Here is an 18,411-nt window from a genome sequence, read left to right on the forward strand (position 1 = left end):
TTAACTAGACCATTGAGCTGATTAACAGCTCTCCTAAGGCAGGCCCGAAGGAGTAGATATTTTTACGTGGCTAGGAACCAACTGGTACCTAGCAACAGTACCTACAGTTTATTGTGGGATCCAAACCACATTATATCAAGAAATGAATTTCTAGTCACCAGAAACAAATTTCTCTGACTCCATGTTGGCAGAGTGGGGAATCAAACTCGGGACCACTGAATCGGTAGGTGAGCACGTAAACCACTTGTCCAACAAGGAGCTCTAAAGCACAAAAAGATATTAATTATTTCCTTTGTTTACAGAACACACACACATACAGATATTTGTAAATCAGGGAGAGGGCACAAAGTACATGCATCTTACAGAGAAAGAGACTTTTACTTACTGGCCTTAAATACGTGAATGGAAATTTCCCAAAAGCCATAAAAACAATCACTGACCATACACATTTTTGATGCAGTGCTGGGATTATGTATACAGTATTATTTTACCACGATGTCCATTGCTATTACGCAAAGATTAGAATCAGAAAATCAATGGACTGCAGATATGGCCTCCTATGCTGGTCAGTAACACCAAAAACAGAGCAAAGAAGTCTTCAGATAACCAAAGACACATTTGGGTCAAGACATTAAGCCTCACACATTTTTCTGAGGCAATCAGATATAGTCATCATACTGGCATAACTGACTACATTTGCATTTTAATATTAGTTGTAGGAACATATTAATCATAATTAGCCTTTCCCTATTTGAAACAGAGACATTCACACTATTGTGAAAAGTTTTTCTTAAATGCTCAATGGGTTTGGTGGTTTGGCATTAGTAACAAGGTTCTTCCATAGCCCTTCGTTCCCAAAACAACCAACTTTCTCTTATCTTCTGGAATGCTGTTTACTCCCACTCTTCTTGCTTAGCAAATGCTTGCCTTACCCTTTCTTCAGACTTTCTCCAGATATGGAAATAGCTTCAAACAACAATAAAATAAGAATTCCATGAGCCCCTGTGTCATTTCTTGACTCTTTCCTTGTGGCTTCACCATGGGATCTTTTAGGGTCCTCTTGGACAAACCCTTCCTGGTTTTTGTCATATCAGAGCCATGGTCTTCATTACCTTCATGCCTTGTGAGCATTTCAGTGGGCTCCATTCCTTTATAACAGAGCCTTCTATCCCAGATAATGGTCTTATAGGGGATTACATTTGTTCTGGCATTTGTGGCTGAAAATCTGGTAAGGACTCATTCTTGAACTTCCATACTTTTCCTCCCCTTCTCTATCCTTTCTTGATATTTTTCTTTGCCTTGTGGGGGGGATCTCAAGCCATGTATCTATCAGACAGCTTCTTTTTGTCCCTCTTGCTTTTAACGTCTCTTCTCTTGAGTTGCTGGAATTACCTGAGTGCTTGTGATGATCTTTAAATTTCCAATGTTGTACAGAGACCCATATACAGTACAGGCAGTCCCCGGAGTACGACGGGTTCGGCTTACAACGTTCCGAGGTTACAAGGCTTTTCAATTAGTATATTTATCAGAAATTATTTCCAGATTTACAACACATGTTCCAGGGTTACGACTTCTATAACGTTGATCTGGCAGAAGAAATATGACTCCAAAAATGCAAAATTATATATTTTTAAAGTTTTTTTTAATGAAAAATGCAATAAGAATGCAGTTTACATAGTTTTTAATGCACCCAAAACATTAAAAGTAAGGTTTTCTTAGGATTTTTGACAATGTTCCGGCTTACGATGATTTTTGGCTTATAACGCATCTCAAGAATGTAACCCCCGTCGTAACCCGGGGACTGCCTGTATTCTGGTCAAGGACTTTGTATAACAGATATTAATTTTAGTGCTGCTTTTGACCATGTTAATAATGAGGCTTTTGTTTTCAAACTCAGGACAAATAAGAGTTGGTGGATCATTTCACAGCATCATTATTGAATTTTTAACAGGAATGTACATAATCTCTACTGTGCCCCATGGTAGTTTTCTTGGCCCATTAAGTTTTATATTACTATATATACATGATATGCAGTTTGGTTATAAAAGCAAGCTTGTTGCTTATGCAGATCATCCTATTTCTTTGCATCAATTCTATCTTTAGAATAGTCTTGTAGTACTTGCTAAATCTCTTAACTGAGATTTGGGCTAAAATTAGGGCATGGTCCAAATTACAAGAGAGAAAGTAAAATTATAACAAAGTTCATAAGTATGAATGTTAGCAGGTCTTGGATTTCAGGATCCCACTTAAAAGTTAAGTATATCTCAGTTTTACCAGACCACTGAGCTGATTAACAGCTCTCCTAGGGCTGGCCCAAAGGATTAGATATTTTTTACGTGGCTAGGAACCAATCGGCCAACTAACAATGGGACCTACAGCTTATTGTGGGATCCGATCCACATTATATCAAGAAATGAATTTCTATCACCAGAAATAAATTCCTCTGATTTTGCATTGGCCAAGCCAAGAATCGAACTTCAGACCACCAGACTGGCAGCCAAGCGCAAAAACCACTCGTCCAACGAGGAACTCGACCCCTAGATTGTTTCACTGAGTGCTTCTCTACCTACGTACATGTAACTTATTTAAAATTTCAGATGTCTTCCTTGACTGTAAATTCATGTTTGTGAACAAGCCTGGTTTATCTATTCAATTGCACAAAAATTGCTATACTAGGGTCTTTCAAGATTTTTAAAGAAAAATCTACCCAAATGAAAAGTTTGAATTCTTTTTTCATTCATGTTTTGGATACTGTTCTCCTGTTTGGTCTTTAGTAGCATACTTGCATCTTCACTTATACAAAAAATTTACTTCCATTAAATTTATCATTCCTAATCTTGATATTAATCTCAACCAATTTCATTCAATCAGCTCACTGTATATGTTGTACAAGGCATTTCATAAGTATAATAATCCTTTCCATGAAGATTTTCCACTAAATTAATATTAGTACATTTTCATAATTATAATAATCCTTTCCATGAAGATTTTCCACCACATTAATATTAGTACATTTAAGTTCATTCTACCAGTCTTGCCTTTTCTAGTGTAGTAGTGGAATCTTCTGATCTCCAAATATTTACGTGAAAAGCAAATTCATTCATGTTCATTTGAGAAGTGAAAATACCAGTGTGTAACATTAATACAGTAAACAGGCAGTCCCCGGCTTACGAAGGGTTCAGCTTACAACATTTTTCAATTATATTCTTCAGAAATTATTTCCAGATTTACGATGCATGTTCCAGGGTTATGCCGCTTACGACGCCGATCTGATGGAACAAATATGACTCCGCAAGTGCAAAATATTCAATATTTGAAGGTTTATTTGATGAAAAATGCAATAAAAATGCAGTTTACAGTTTATAATACAGGTAGTTGTCGACTTACAGCCACAATTGGTTACGACCAACCGGTCGGAAATCGATTAGGACATAAGTCGGCCCATTTTAATTTACCGTAAGAATATTATACTAGTCTAGCCTACACTAGGGTAATCAGTACCATCTTTACATACCTAGCCTACACTACACAGCATACTTTATACATATATGGCATAGTAATTATTAATTGCAGCTAATTCTCTAGGTCCAATGCACATTGGCTTATGATAATTCAGTACAAAGAGAAATTGAATAACATTTAATAAGTTACCATCGCACCTATGATGATGATGTTATCATGGTACATATAGCGTATATGCACAAATAGCCAGTTAGCTCGCCTAACAGTATACTGTATACTACATATAGAATTTAGTAATTTATCAATATAAGCATATCAGGAGAAACAAAAAATTGGACACGAAACGGGAATCAGTTTCGGACCGAAATCGGCATACCTAATTGAACGATGTCAGGCTGCTGATGGCTACGTATATTTATGAAATAAAAACACAATTAATATGCATCGTTTCCGTGAATCTTTTAAAAAGTTATACACTATTGTATTCAATAACATTGTATGTATTCTCATATTATTTCATCATAAAATACTAACAAAGCAGCCAATGTTTTGCTTTGGAAATCAGCAGATGGTGAATATGAGTTTAGTTCGCTGTATTTACATTGTATTTAGCCATATTCAACTCAACGGAGCAAATTTTCTTGCTTCTAGTTAGCATAAAATATCTGATACTTTACTCATATGAGACAAGGTAATTTGTCATTATATGACGTGTTTTCAAGTCAAAATAAGAATTTAATACATCTTGTGAACTAAAATGAAAAATTTGTAATCAATTTGTATTTTTCATAACTAACAAACCTGAGGTCATAACATTAGGATAATACTAGTGCCAAGCTGGAAACTGGTAAAATTAATAAAAACTTCTATGATCCAGGGACTATTGGTATCTGTACCAAGTCACGGGGTATTGTAGTTACCAGAATGCCCCTGATGTCCCGTGACCTATCAGTTACTCTTCCAACCCAGTTTAGACTGTTAGAGGGGTGCTTCGAGGTGGGCCTTTTAAGGTTTCTTAATTGTGTCATTATATGACAATGTATTTTCATTTCACCCAGGATGGAGGCCCCTCTCATAAAGAAGGCCCAACTGGGGGAGGAATAACAATGTCACCTACAGTGGTAATTGCACTGGGATCCTCACTTGAATCTACACCATATCCTCTGCCCCTTGAGGGTTGTCAGTCTATCAAAATTGAACCCAGCAATGAGGAAAAGGTTTGACATAAGAGTTTTGCCTCTATCAATCACGTCAGGCACTCCAGTTTTACGGGTGGAGAGGCAAACTGTCCACCTCCACCCTCCATCTAAATTAGCAAGAGGTGAGTTTTTCTTCCTATTCATAATTGGCCAGTGAAAAACAAAAAAAAAAACAAAAAAAAAAAAAAAAAAAAAAAAAAAAAAAAAAAAAAAAAAAGGGAAAAGGAAAACTTAATAAAGGGAGGAGTAAAAGGACAAAGGATTCCTAACATTTGTTGAACCCCCTGCAAAGACAAAAGGTATAAAAGTGCATTAAATTCCCTGCAGTGGGTCCCAAAGCCCCATATCTCTTCAAAGGGTTGGGACCAGGGGGAGTAAGTGACAACTGTAATTCCTTGACAACTTTGGCAGAATCTGACTGGATCCCTCTGCAGAATGGGGAACACTTCATTGTTAAGAACCTGTCTCTTCAGAGAGTTGGAAAGATAGGAGCCATGGGCAATTTTCATGGTATAGAAATGATGTGGCAACCAAATCGAAGATCAAACACCCACATCTTATTGCTGTGAGACCCTCAGGTTCTCCATCTGTGAAAGCAGCCTCCAGCCTGGAGTGAATAAAGCAGAGGGCTAGGGGCTACAAGACTTGCTTTATGGCCTCACTCTAGGACAAAAGGGTGATCTGGAACTTCGAGGTCAGGAAGGAGAGCAATGCTGATGTGAGATATATCGAAAGAATGTTTAGGGTACATACAAAGCCTGCTGTTAGTGCAGTGGAGGAATGGGCAGTAAAAAATGAGAATGACTTAGTTCCAAAGTTTATGGGAGCTATTATTGGGAAGTAGGCATCAACTTCTCCAATTCTGGGATTAAGTTCCATATAGACATCAGGAACCACAAGTTCTGAAACACTAAGCAAGCATAGCTCTACAATTGACAGCAATACTAAAAAGGTCCTGTGAGGCAGTCTTTCTTCATAATTGCAATAGCAAGACAGTACACATATAATGGATATAGCATGCACAGGGAGCAGCAGCAGCAACAAACATGGAGAAGTATTACAATTCATTCCAACTGACGCATTTCGCATTCACCAGAATGCATCCTCAGGGTCTGTACAATAAATAATGACCAATATAAATTGAATGATTTTGAAAATTGTCTAAAAATAAGTTACATACTAGTTAAAATGAAAAATGATATTGTTATGATACAATAAAGTTTCATACATACTTACCTGGCAGATATATACATAGCTAAGACTCCGTCGTCCCCGACAGAAATTCAAATTTCGCGGCACACGCTGCAGGTAGGTCAGGTAATCTACCGTCCTGCCCTGGGTGGCAGGATTAGGAACCATTCCTGTTTTCTATCATATTTTTTCTCTTCCACCTGTCTCCTTGCGGGGAGGCTGGGTGGGCCCTAATCGTATATATCTGCCAGGTAAGTATGTATGAAACTTTATTGTATCATAACAATATCATTTTCATACAATCAACTTACCTGTCAGATATATACATAGCTGATTGGCACCCTTCGGTGGAGGGTAAGAGACAGCTACTATATTGGAATAGACAGGTAAACAACATATGTTGTAGGTATAAATAAAACCTTGGTCCCTACCTGATAGGTGGTAGACTTCGTGGGTGTTTGCCCAGTAGTCTGCATCACCTCAAGAAAACTTTAGCGAGATATGTGATCTATGGCCAAGAGTTCTTGTGGGTCTGCCGAAGGGGTCTTATCCACTTACTCGGCAGAGCCTGAAAGGACTTTGTCAATGGGTGCTGATCCACTTATATGACAATACACCTTATGAAGGAGCGCAACACCGATCCCGATCACCTGATCCTAACACGAGGGTTCGCGCTCAAATTGGAAAGAGTTATCCCCACACTCCTTTCAAAAACCCCAATAATTTCACTAAGTTAAAAAACTTTAACTCAAAGTTAAGGATCAGTGTCGGCTCCTTATCCCAGTAACGTATCCGCAGAAACGTATAAACCAAAAGAGAAGATCTCTCGTAGGTTAACTTGACATCCTTTGTGTAATGAGAAGTCAACACAGAGTTGCCTCTACCGTACAACACAGCTAATATGTCTTATATGACATATTGTTATGTAAAGAACAAGAATTTGCAAAAGCGCGCACTTCCTGCGCTTTTAATTCTCAGCTGTTTGAAGGAATCAAAGTCACTAATGAAGTGCTTAGGAGATCTCCATGTTTCAAAGAAGACCAGGGCTTTCTTGAAATGGATCTCACCCGACTGAAGCCTGAAGCCTGGCAGGAACCTCGCGCCTGGCTGGTGCTTCGCTCTTGGTTGGCGCCTAGCGCTTGTCTGTACCTTTCGCTTGACTGGCGCCTCGCATCTGGATGATGCTTCGCGTCTTCGCTGGAGATTCGCGCCTAGAGCCTGGCTTGCGCCTAGAGCCTGGCTTGAGCCTGGCTGGCGCCTGGCGCGCTGCCTGGCGCTTTGTGCAATGCCTGAATTTTTTTTTTTTTTTTTTTTTTTCGCCTCGCTTTTTTGCCTGCTGGAGACCTTTGCGCCTGGCTGGCGCCTTTGCTTGGCGCCTGGCTGGCGGTACTAGCTCCCGGTTGGAGTGGCGCCTTGGCGCCTGCCCTGGAGCTTCGCGGCTGGCTGGCACCTCACGCTGGGCTGCGCGTCTCGCGCCAGGTTTGGCGCTTTTGTGCCTGCCTGGCGCCTCGCGCCTGGCTGGGCGTCTCGCGCCAGGTTGGCGCTTTGTGCCTGCCTGGAGCTTCGCAGCCTGGCTGGCCTGGGCCTGGCTGGCGCCTGGCTGGTGTCTCGCGCCCGGTTGGAGTGGCGCCTTGCGCCTGCCTTGGGCTTCGCCGCTGGCTGGTACCTCGCGCCTGCCTGGCGCCTCGCTCCTGCCTGGCGCCTCGCGCCTGGGTGGCTCCTCCCCACTTGCCGGAGCTTCGAGCTTGGTAGAGTCTCGAGGATGTCTGGCAATGTCCACATCGGACACTCTTATCTGTCCTATATGTTCGCATCTAGCGCATCTGTGTCAGGTTGTAGGCCCGGTCTTTCTCCTCATCAGACAATGACAGTGTTCTTGGGGCTGTCTGCAGGTTTCTTTCTTCCTTACTGACTGTGTCAGAAGGTCTTGAGTCGCCTTCTCAGTTAATGAACGAGAAATGTCCTTCACTACTGAGAAGGGAACAAAAAGTCAGGACAAAGGCGAGTACAGAAGCGCTGCCCTCTGAGCGTGGGAGACCGCTTTGGTTTAAAAAGACACTATATACTGTCCTCTTTTTAAGAAGACCTGCTCCAAACAAAGAGGAGATCTCAACCGAGCCATCCTGAACCGCTTTGTCTATACAAGACAAAATACACAGAAGGACTTCTGGTTCGAGTCCTTCAGAATCATGGGCTTTCTTGGACATCACCCCAAGGGACCAATCTAAGAAGTTGAAAACTTCCAATACATGAAAGAGTCCCTTGAGGAGATGGTCCAGTTCTGAAATGCCCCAAGTTATACGGGCAGAGTTCAAACCTTGTCTACGTGAAGCGTCAACTAAGGTCGAAAAGTCCGCTTCTGACGTAGACGGAAGAGAAATACCCATATTCTCTCCCGTCTGATATCAAATGCCTCTTTTACCAGCTGGTCTCGCTGGAGGTATGCAGAAGATCGTTCTAACTAACTCCTTCTTCAACTTCATCCAAGAGTCTAAAGACTGAAGAGCCCTCTTCATCGAAATGGCGGGCTTCATTCTAAGAAAAAACGAAGATTTCTTCGTCTTTGCACTCGAGAAAAGAGAGAGCGGAGAAGGAGGAGAGGCAGGAGTCAAGTCGTCTCCATACTCCTCTAGAAGCAAGGCTGTCAAAACATTATAGTTCGACAGTCCTTCTCTTCCTTGATACTCTCCTCCGAGTTTACTTCTAACTCGGGGTCTAGATGAGTCTTCCGCTTGCTAATTCAGTACGTCTTTCCTCTGGAGGAGACAAACTCCTAATAGGAGAGGGGCTAAGGAATGATATTCCTTCCTCTTCCCGCTTTAATAGTCCTGGAAGGCGCCAACAGCCCAGGCTTCTCTCCATAAATGGATGACGCTTCCCGCTTGGATGACGCTTCTAGTCAGCCAAGCGTCCTGGCGACGCCTCCCGTGTGTGTGGCTGCTGACGTCTGGATGACGCCTCGCGCCTGGAAGACGCTTCGCTCTCAAAAGGCGTCCTAACTGGCGCCAAAATTTTGGTTGGAGCCTCGCGTCTAAAAGCAGCTTTAAATGACTATTCATGTCTTGACGACGTCTCACGTCTCTCTGGCGTTACGTGTCTTCCGTAAGATTCTCCCGATCTCGCTCTCGAAAACCGAAAAGCCTCTGCGATATGTTTGGAAGCTTCACGTATGCATGACGCCTCTCGCTTCGCAGGGGAGAGAGGACGAGACTTCTTGATTGGAAGCGCAACGTCCTTCCTACGAGGCGCTAACACTCCCACCACAAAGAGGCCAGTTGCTCTTGTACTGGCAAGATAATCTTCCTTGAAGCTTTTCCCACGTCATCTTCAATCGGGGGAGAAGTAGGAAAAGAAAGCAGTCTATAGGAAGCCTGTTCGTCTTCTCACAACTCTTTCCAATAAATGTTAAACATGTTAACAGTTATTATCGTCGATCGAGAAGGATCTCTTTGTTAACGCGAATAGGAGCGAAAAAAGAGATTCTCGATGCTCTATGCGATATGAGAGTGTCGTGGAAATGGCCTAAGTGATTAAATGGGTAACGAAATCAGGAACGAATCTTGCCGTTACCGAGCTTGGTGTCCGAGAGTCTACTGGACTCCTAGGTTAATAACTCGCTAAAACGAGAAAATCTTGGATGGTGCTCTTGGCTCACTGCGCCAGGCTGGCGCTTCTGCGCAAATTTTGCGCCAGGCTGGCGCTTCTGGAGCATTGCGCCAGGTTGGTACTTCTGGCGCGTTGCGCCAGACTGGCGCTTTCTTCTAATTCTTTTTATGTTATGTGCCAGAACACCTGTGCCTTTATGGTACCCGACATCCTTTCACATGTTAATTCCGTTCTTAGGAGGAAAAAAAAAAAAAACTTTATATACGTAGTATAGTCCATTCAGGGAAACAAGTTCTGCCCCAAAGAGAATGTTTCCCATCCGACTCATCCATCTTCTTTCTGAGCAGGTACTCTAATAAGCTATGCTTTCGTAAGCCTGAGAGCATTACATATATAATGTTCTGCTGCGATAGAATCCTTTAATAATGTTACCTACGGTAAACAGCATTGAAAGGTTGTACTATCTCTCTTATTGAAAGCTTCTTAGCAAAAGGCATACAATATTTATTTATGTTAGCTTAACTATCCCCTCAATCCGAGGTTAAGACCGCGATTGTAGGGGAGAGATACGGAAAGTTATTCCATCCCGCAGGAGAGAGAGATTCGCCCGACCGCTCATGACTGACACCTACATGGTACTGACAGTAACTGGCGTAGGCGTACTGCGTTGGTCTCAGGCTCTCAGCGAAAGCAGTCCCCGCTTACTCTTCCAGAGTTGCCAGCTACTCCAATTAATAAAGGAATTTAATAAAATATTATCGAACTTCAGGAAGTTCTTATTAAAGCATATTTAAGCGAAACAAGACTTCGATAAATCTAGAAGCTAAGTAGGTGTAGTCTTAACAATCCCTTTAAGCGTAGTCCTTCCTAGGAAAGACGTAGAAGGATACTTGTAATTGAGTTGCACAGAAAAGAAGTAACTACGGTAATGTGTTTATGATTTGACTGTATCGTATTCTCATACAGCAGAAACTCTACTACCTTCTACTATCTTCGTTCTTTTCGTTAATAGAACGATAGAAAGAGTATATAATATATGTATCCTTAAGGAATGAAGTTAATCAAGGAACTCTTTAAATCTTCGTGATTTCTTCATAAATCGCGCGGAAGAGACAGAATTCCTGTTCATCACTAGGGTTTACGGAAGGAAGTAGATATTTTCTATCCGCCATCATACCCAAACATCGATGAGATCTTATTAAGAAAAACTCCCAAAGCTCTTGCCTCCTCAAAACGAGGAAGAGCATGGATGAAGGAGAGAGTCCGCATTGAGAGGAACTGCCTAACAAAGGAGTCTTCTGAATAATGAAAAGGGGCTTCTCTTAGTATCAGAATCCTTCTGACAAAGCAACGGCCGCCTGTGCGACATCTTGCACATTTGCCAGGGGAAAGTTGTTCAAGTTAAAAATTCAAAGAGGAGTCTCGCGACTGACCTCTCTCTCTAATGAAGATTTTTGAAATCTTCTGACGCCTGGCGTCTGGATCCTTGCGCCTAGCGCCTGGCGTCTGGATAGTTCCGCGCGCCTGGAATGTTCCGCACGCTAGAAAGGAGACTCGCTCCTGGAACGTTCCGCTTGCGTGGAAGGTCCCGTGCGCCCTAATAGATCCGAGCGCCTCTAGTCTTGTTATACGAGCCTCTTGCCAGAAAACGTTCAATGGTAAGCATCCTTCTGATTGCCATTCTACTATAAGGCTCCTTAGTTAAGCCGTCTGTTTTCTCTTTGAAGCGCCTTGCGCCAAGAAAAAGTTCTGGAACGCGGCTCGCACTCCAGTAGCTGGAACGCGGCTCGCGTTTATCTGTATGAACGAGGCTCGCGCTAGTTCTGTTGGAACGCGGCTCGAGCTAGGTCGTTGGAACGCGGCTCGCTGCTGGCTGTTGGAAAAAGTGCTCGCGCTAGCTTGCTGGCTGGCTCTCAGCCTCTCGCTCAGTGAGTCAGTGTTCTCTTATTCAGAGAACGAGCCAGATCGTCCGAACTTCTAACATGTACATTCTTCGTCTTTTCGGATGTAAGATGAAGAAACGGAAGAACAGACGCACTTTTTAAAGGCTGCCTTTGCAATGGCTATCCCTGGCAGTCTGGGACGTTTTACAGATCCTGCCGAGGGAACGCCCGATCGGTGGGGATTCTCCATAACCTCCGTAAGGCTTTCGACTTTCCTTCTCCTCTGGGCTTGTGAGTTGGAAGAGGTCTAGGCCTGAGAGCGAGACAGAGCCGATCGAACGCACCCTCTACTAATTAGGACGCCTTTCCAATGGCGAACTTGGCAGTCTGGGACGTTCTACAGATCCTGCCGAGGGGACGCCTGATCGGTGGGGATTCTCCATAACCTCCGTAAGGCTTTCGACTTTCCTTCTCCTCTGGGTATGTGAGCTTGGAAGAGGTCTAGGCCTGGGAGCGAAACAGAGCCGAACAGAACGCACCCTCCACTGCACTAACAGTAAAATCACTTCTTACCTTTCAATAGCTCGTATTTTGAGCTACATTCCTTTGTCTTCAAATTGCAATATGAATTTGAAGATTCTGTGAAGTAAGAAGATGAGGATACCACACTACTAGTAATGTTAATGCTCTAACTGCTCGTTAGTACGAGAGCTATATAAACTTCTAAAGGAAGCGTAACTATTCTTTCCTTACATCGTCAAGAAGGAAGTTAGCTCAATCAATTCTAACATTTACTACACGTTATTATGAATAAATATTAAAATTTTCCTTCTTGCAAACTATGTGATTGTCTACCGAAAAGTTCGGTAGTTACACGTAAACAATTCTTCGAAATTTTTGAAGCCAAAGTTATCAAAACAAATTAATATGCGTATGCCGAACCAAAGATCCAGTACTTCCCTGCAAAAGATAGCCAGAAGATCGATGGCGATGAAATCCAAAAATCAAGTCAGGAGGAACTGCAAACGTTGTTTACATTCCAAGCGACAGAAAAAATATGATAGAAAACAGGAATGGTTTCCTAATCCTGCCACCCAGGGCAGGACGGTAGATCACCTGACCTACCTGCAGCGTGTGCCGCGAAATTTGAATTTCTGTCGGGGACGACGGAGTCTTAGCTATGTATATATCTGACAGGTAAGTTGATTGTATGAAACCAAAACTTCACACCAGTAAAAATACACTAACAATTGGCAAAAAGCACATATATTAATTAAATTCAGATAGAAAGTTAAAAAAATTTGTTCCTGTTCCTGCTCCCTGTGCATTTTATCACTTGGCTGACTCGCCTGCTTTCTCCGTTCATTCATATAAATAGCATATTCGTATACATAGTTCAGAAAGATGACTATACAGTGTTGGTGACAGCCTCAAACATAAGAACTGGATGGTCACAGAGAACAGGCATTACTGAGCACCCTTTTCTGCCTGTTCAAGAGTACAAGTTTCCCTACAATCTAGCCACTAGAGTGAGGACTTGGTTAGCAAAAACTTAAAAGTTTCAGGGCCTGGATCCAAGCTGGATGCTTGATATTGAAGATTTCACATACCTAATTAAGGATTTATGCTGGACTGTCACTTCATAGGCCGCAAAGTTCTTCCACAGTCTCCTAATCAGAATCTACATCAACTAAAAGCAAATCCTGAGCATAAAAAAATTTTGCCTTTGGGGGTTTGATGAAAACCAGGTGATCAAGAATGGGAACAAAATCCAGAGGGGTTAATATAGTAGTGAACGCGTGGAATGGGTAGAAAATGCAAAAGCAGATGGTGGTGCAGTAGACTTGGGGGTGAGAAGATGAGTCATTCAAGAAAACACCTAAGAAGGAAGAGGCAATAGGAGTTCTATTCAGCTCATAGTTGCCAGAACCCCAGCAAGAACTAGCTGAAGAAAAAGAACAACTAAAAGATGACAAAATGAGAAATATGGACAACTTGACTATTATAGGTGGCCCTCGGTTATCAGTGGGAATTTCGTTCTCAGCAGGGTGCTGACAAGCAAAAACCACCATTAACCGAAACTTGGTGATTCATGGCGCGCCAAGTTTCGGTTAATGGTGCCTCCGTCAGGTATGTTATGGCACCATAACTCTATTATTGCCACCTTGTGGTGCTGATAACCGAAACCTAGCCCATTATGACGCCATAAATTGCCGATTTTGCACCATAAAACTGGATTGCCATTAACTGAGTCTGCCGATAACCAGGAATTGCCTGTAATGTGACAAAAAATACTTGCTAGAAGGGGGGGGGGGGGGGGGCATCTCACAAAAGCAGCCGGATGGCCCTCTTGTTAACAATATCTCTTGAAGATTTGGCATTAGCTATACAAACAAAGCAGCACAACTGCATCTTCCAGGGAATGGAAAAATCATAAATGAGGCTCAGAAAGATCACTTCACAGTTATAGGCACCTAGATTGAGGCAAGAACAAGGGCAGGCAAGGTAGATGGTGCTGATGCAAGGGTCATAAATGTAGCTTACACTGACATGCACACAAAGGGAATAATCATCAGAGGTGGGGGTGGGTGTCAGAGCAATAGCCATGATAACTATATAAATAAGAGCTAGGCTTAACCACTGCAGGAAGGTAAATTCAAACTGATGTTGAGAACTTGGCAACAATTGAGTACATGGGCTCAGATATGTAGGTGGGAATGGCCAAATGCAAGTCAAGGATCCAGGAGCATCAGAGTACAAGGAAGCCCTCAAGCACATCTGCTTATGCTTAAACATATGAACACATGGGAGATGAAAAAGTTGAGTTTCTAGGATTGCATAAGTAAGTATCCAGAACAACGGTACTTAACCTGGGGTCCATGAACTCTCAAGAGGTTTGTGATTAACTTAAAATTTATCAAAAATATAAAATCCAAGAGTAATGTCCTATATTTTTACTGCTTTAGCAAAGCTTCCTTGATGGTAAATCTTTCAATTCAAAGCCCTGCAGTAACCATTACAAATGCTGCTGAAAGACTAAAAGTTTCTCTAGCCAACAGCCATTGTGGAAGTGGAGACTGCAGTTGGATAACTGTGCTAACTTCAAAACAGCAGAAGTGCTCTTGCAAGACAGAATTAAGTGACAATACTCTGCCAGTTTCTCTTAGGCAGAAATCTGCAAACATCTGGATATACTGCAGAGGTCTTTCAAAGCTTGCATCTGTGCAGGTGACCTTAGGAGTTGAAGCTATATGAAATTAATTCAACTCAAGGATTCATGGAGAATTTTGGTGTTTACTGACACATGCTTAACCTCATTTGGCAAATATGATTCCATAAATTCGTCTCCGTATGTAAAGAAAACAACAACCACTGATACAGAGGCACAAGGATTGAAAAATTCTCATAACTTATATTTCAAACCAGCAGGAATGGCAAATGCATGTAGCAGCCCTTCAGCAGAAACAGGAACAGACTCTGGCAGTGAAACAGGAAGTGCTGACAAGCAAAGCAGCAACAGATTTCCATAGCTGAGTCAGTAAGACCAAAGAAATTATCTTCAAGAGCGGGGCCCTACATGATATACATGAACTACAAAACTTGTTGTCCTTACCCACAGAAGTATGAAGAGGCATACAGAACATATAAATTAGATTCAACAAGCACCATAAAAGGAATCCCTAACAATAAAGCACACATAATACTAAAAAATTAGAACAAAACACATGTAATCAGCCGAGACAAAACAAAGAGAACTAGAGGTAACCATTACTGTGGGCGAAAAAAGAAACATAAGTCCAATAAACACAAGGCAATGTCAAAATCTATGCTAGCAGCCCAATACACTTGATAAAACAAAAATGCCAAACTAGATTTACGTGAACATGAACTAAAAAGCTCTAAACAAAAATTACTTGGATACATGAACATGAAATTAACAGACTAAATGTAATGAAAATCACCTAATTTACTTTAATTCACACACCATATTGAAGGTTACATAAACTTGAAAACAAAAATTGCAAAAGCATAGGAAAAGAAGGGGCAGCAGTCTACTCACATAAAACCACAGCAATGCTAAACAATTTTGGCTGAAAGGTAACAAATCCCAAAAACAACACATACTCCACATCACATTACAAAAATGTGATAAAATACACTAATAATTGCCATCCATAAAAGACACAACATAAAAAAGCAAAAATACTTTGTGGCCCTGAGGAGCACAGAATAAAGAATAAACTCAGTATCATGTACCCAGCAGAGTTGTCTGAGCATTCAAAACTGGATCTCTCTGCAACATTTAAACTGGTGCATACTGATGCATATAACACAGTTAGGGTTATCTATGAAACAGGTTTCTTATAACAACATAAATTGTCAATTTCCAAAAAAGAAATATCCCATTACCAAGAGTGTCCGGATGAGCCCAATATGGTGCACAACTTAGAACAACGTCTCCATCTTGATCCATACGTAAATCCCACCACATGAGTACTGCATCACATTCCCCAGAAACAAGTGGTTGGAAATTTACGTGTGTTGTGTCATCACAAGGTATATCTTTTCGTCTTCCACTCCAGTCAAACCTGCAATAAAGTCTAAATGAATTACATGAAAATAAAACTTGTGACATTGCACAAGAGTAAAAAGAAACATATTCATACAATTGTTTACTCAGAACTGTTGCACTGTCACTGCTCTGGTATGAACTGCAATAAACCATGAGCCTATGCAAATTTAGTCTCAAATTATGGAAGTAGGATAAAATGGCAAACCAGAGTAAATATGATATTGTCATGATACAATAAAGTTTTATACATACTTACCTGGCAGATATATACTTAGCTATAGACTCCGTCGTCCCCGACAGAAATTCGAATTTCGCGGCACACGCTACAGGTAGGTCAGGTGATCTACCGCCACTGCTGCTGGGTGGCAGAACTAGGAACCATCCCATTTTCTAAAACAGATTTGCTCTTCCACCTGTCTCCTGAGGGGAGACTGGGTGGGCCATTCAATAGTATATACTGCCAGGTAAGTATGTATAAAAATTTATTGTATCATGACAATATCATTTTTATACATTCAACTTCCCTAACAGATATATACTTAGCTGATTGGCACCTTTGGCGGAGGGTAAGAGACAGCTAATTACTGAATAGACAGGGAACAACATATGTTGTAGGTAACAAAAATATAAGAAACCTTGGCTCCTACCTGTGTCAGCGAAAGACTTCATGGCTACTGCCTAGGAGCTTACATCGCCTCAAGAGCCTCAGCGAGGTAGTGACCTCATGCTAAGAATTCTTGATGGTCTGTCGATGGGGTCTTATCCACTTACTCGACAGAACCAAAGGATCTTTGTCAATGGGGTCCTATCCACTTACATGACAAAACACCTTGCCATATGGCATCATTAAGGAGCATAACACCGATCCCGATCACCTGATCCTAATACCGGGGTTAGTACTACGATTGAAAGGAGTTATCCCCAACATCCTTTCAAACGACCATAAAAACTCAAAACCAAACAATCTTTTAGTTAAAAACAATATTATTTAAGGATCAGTACCAGCTCCCTGTACAGCACGGTATCCGCTGATACATAAGGTCCAAGAGAAAAAACACTTTTCATAAGTCACTCTGACGTCTTTTAAGTAGTGGGAGGCAAATACCGAGTTGCATCTCCAATATGTTGCTGCTAATATGTCTTTCATTGACATATTTCTATTAAAGGCTAGGGAAGTTGCAATTGCACGGACTTCGTGTGCTCTAACCCTAAGCAGCTTAAATGTTTCCTCTTGGCATTTCATGTGAGCCTCCGTTATCACATTTCTTACGAAGAATGCTAATGCGTTCTTCGACATTTGCCTCTTCGGGTTCCTTACCGCGCACCATAGGCTCTGATTACAACCTTGAAGTTGACTCTTTCTCTTCAGATAAAACTTCAGTGCTCTGACCGGACAGAGAGACCGTTCTGTTTCTCTACCCACAAGGGGTAGAGAGGCCCTTGATTTCAAAACTTCTGGGCCAAGGCTTAGAAGGATTCTCATTCTTGGCCAAAAACAAAGGTTGGAAAGAGACAACAGCAGAATCTCCTCTAAAACCTACCCGAGAGTCTAATGCATGTATCTCACTGACCCTCTTGGCCGTCGCGAGGGTCAAGAGAAAAATGCACTTCCTCGAGAGGTCCCTAAAGGATGCCTTATCAGGTGGTTCGAAAGTATTCGAAGAGAGAAACTGGAGGACCACATCTAGGTTCCAACTTGGAGTGATAAAGGATTTAGACTTTGTAGTACCAAAGGATCTTATCAAATCATGGAGATCCTTATTGTCTTCTATGTTAAGGCCCCTGTTTCTAAATACAGCCGAGAGCATACTTCTATAACCTTTTATGGTAGAAACAGCTAAACGTGATTCCTCTCTAAGGAAGATAAGGAAATCAGCAATTTCGGTCACAGAGGTATCGGAAGAGGACAGCTTCTTCGACCTACACCATCTACGGAAGACTTCCCACTTCGATTGATAGACCCGCAGAGTAGAGGACCTGCGGGCTCTGGCAATTGCGCTTGCAGCTTTTCGCGAAAAGCCTCTCGCTCTGACAAGTCTTTCGATAGTCGAAAGGCAGTCAGGGAGAGAGCGTGGATGTTTCCGTGATATCTCTTGAAGTGGGGTTGTTTGAGCAGATCTGTCCTCATGGGAAGAGATCTGGGGAAGTCCACCGTCCATTCCAGTACCTCTGTGAACCAATCTCGAGCGGCCATTAGAGTCAGTTTCGTCGCCTCCGAGGAACGGAACTTTCTTAACACTTCCCCCAGAACCTTGAACGGGGGAAAAGCGTAGGCATCTATGCCCGACCAGTCCATGAGAAAAGCATCTATCGCTATTGCTCTTGGATCTTCTACAATGGAGCAAAAGTTTTCTATCCTTCTGGAGAGAAACGTGGCGAACAGGTCTATCTGAGGCTTCCCCCAGAGAGACCAGAGCTTTCGGCAGACTTCGGAGTGTAGGGTCCACTCTATTGGAAGGACCTGGTTCTTCCTGCTGAGTCTGTCTGCTCTGACATT

At 42.1% G+C, this 18,411-nt stretch overlaps 1 protein-coding gene across 7 annotated transcripts in view; it reads right to left on the reverse strand.

Annotated features, from left to right (window-relative positions):
- The window catches only part of LOC135218426 (protein arginine N-methyltransferase 7-like), a 261,517-nt gene that overhangs the window by 92,327 nt on the left and 150,779 nt on the right, over positions 1–18,411 (reverse strand). For all 7 annotated transcript variants that reach the window (XM_064254737.1, XM_064254738.1, XM_064254736.1 and 4 more), the window contains exon 8: positions 15,752–15,930. In XM_064254737.1, the coding sequence (XP_064110807.1) occupies positions 15,752–15,930 (179 nt within the window). The remainder of the gene's footprint in view (positions 1–15,751; positions 15,931–18,411) is intronic.

This window comes from Macrobrachium nipponense, chromosome 9, assembly GCF_015104395.2.
Source record: "Macrobrachium nipponense isolate FS-2020 chromosome 9, ASM1510439v2, whole genome shotgun sequence".
Classification (NCBI taxonomy): Eukaryota; Metazoa; Arthropoda; class Malacostraca; order Decapoda; family Palaemonidae; genus Macrobrachium; species Macrobrachium nipponense.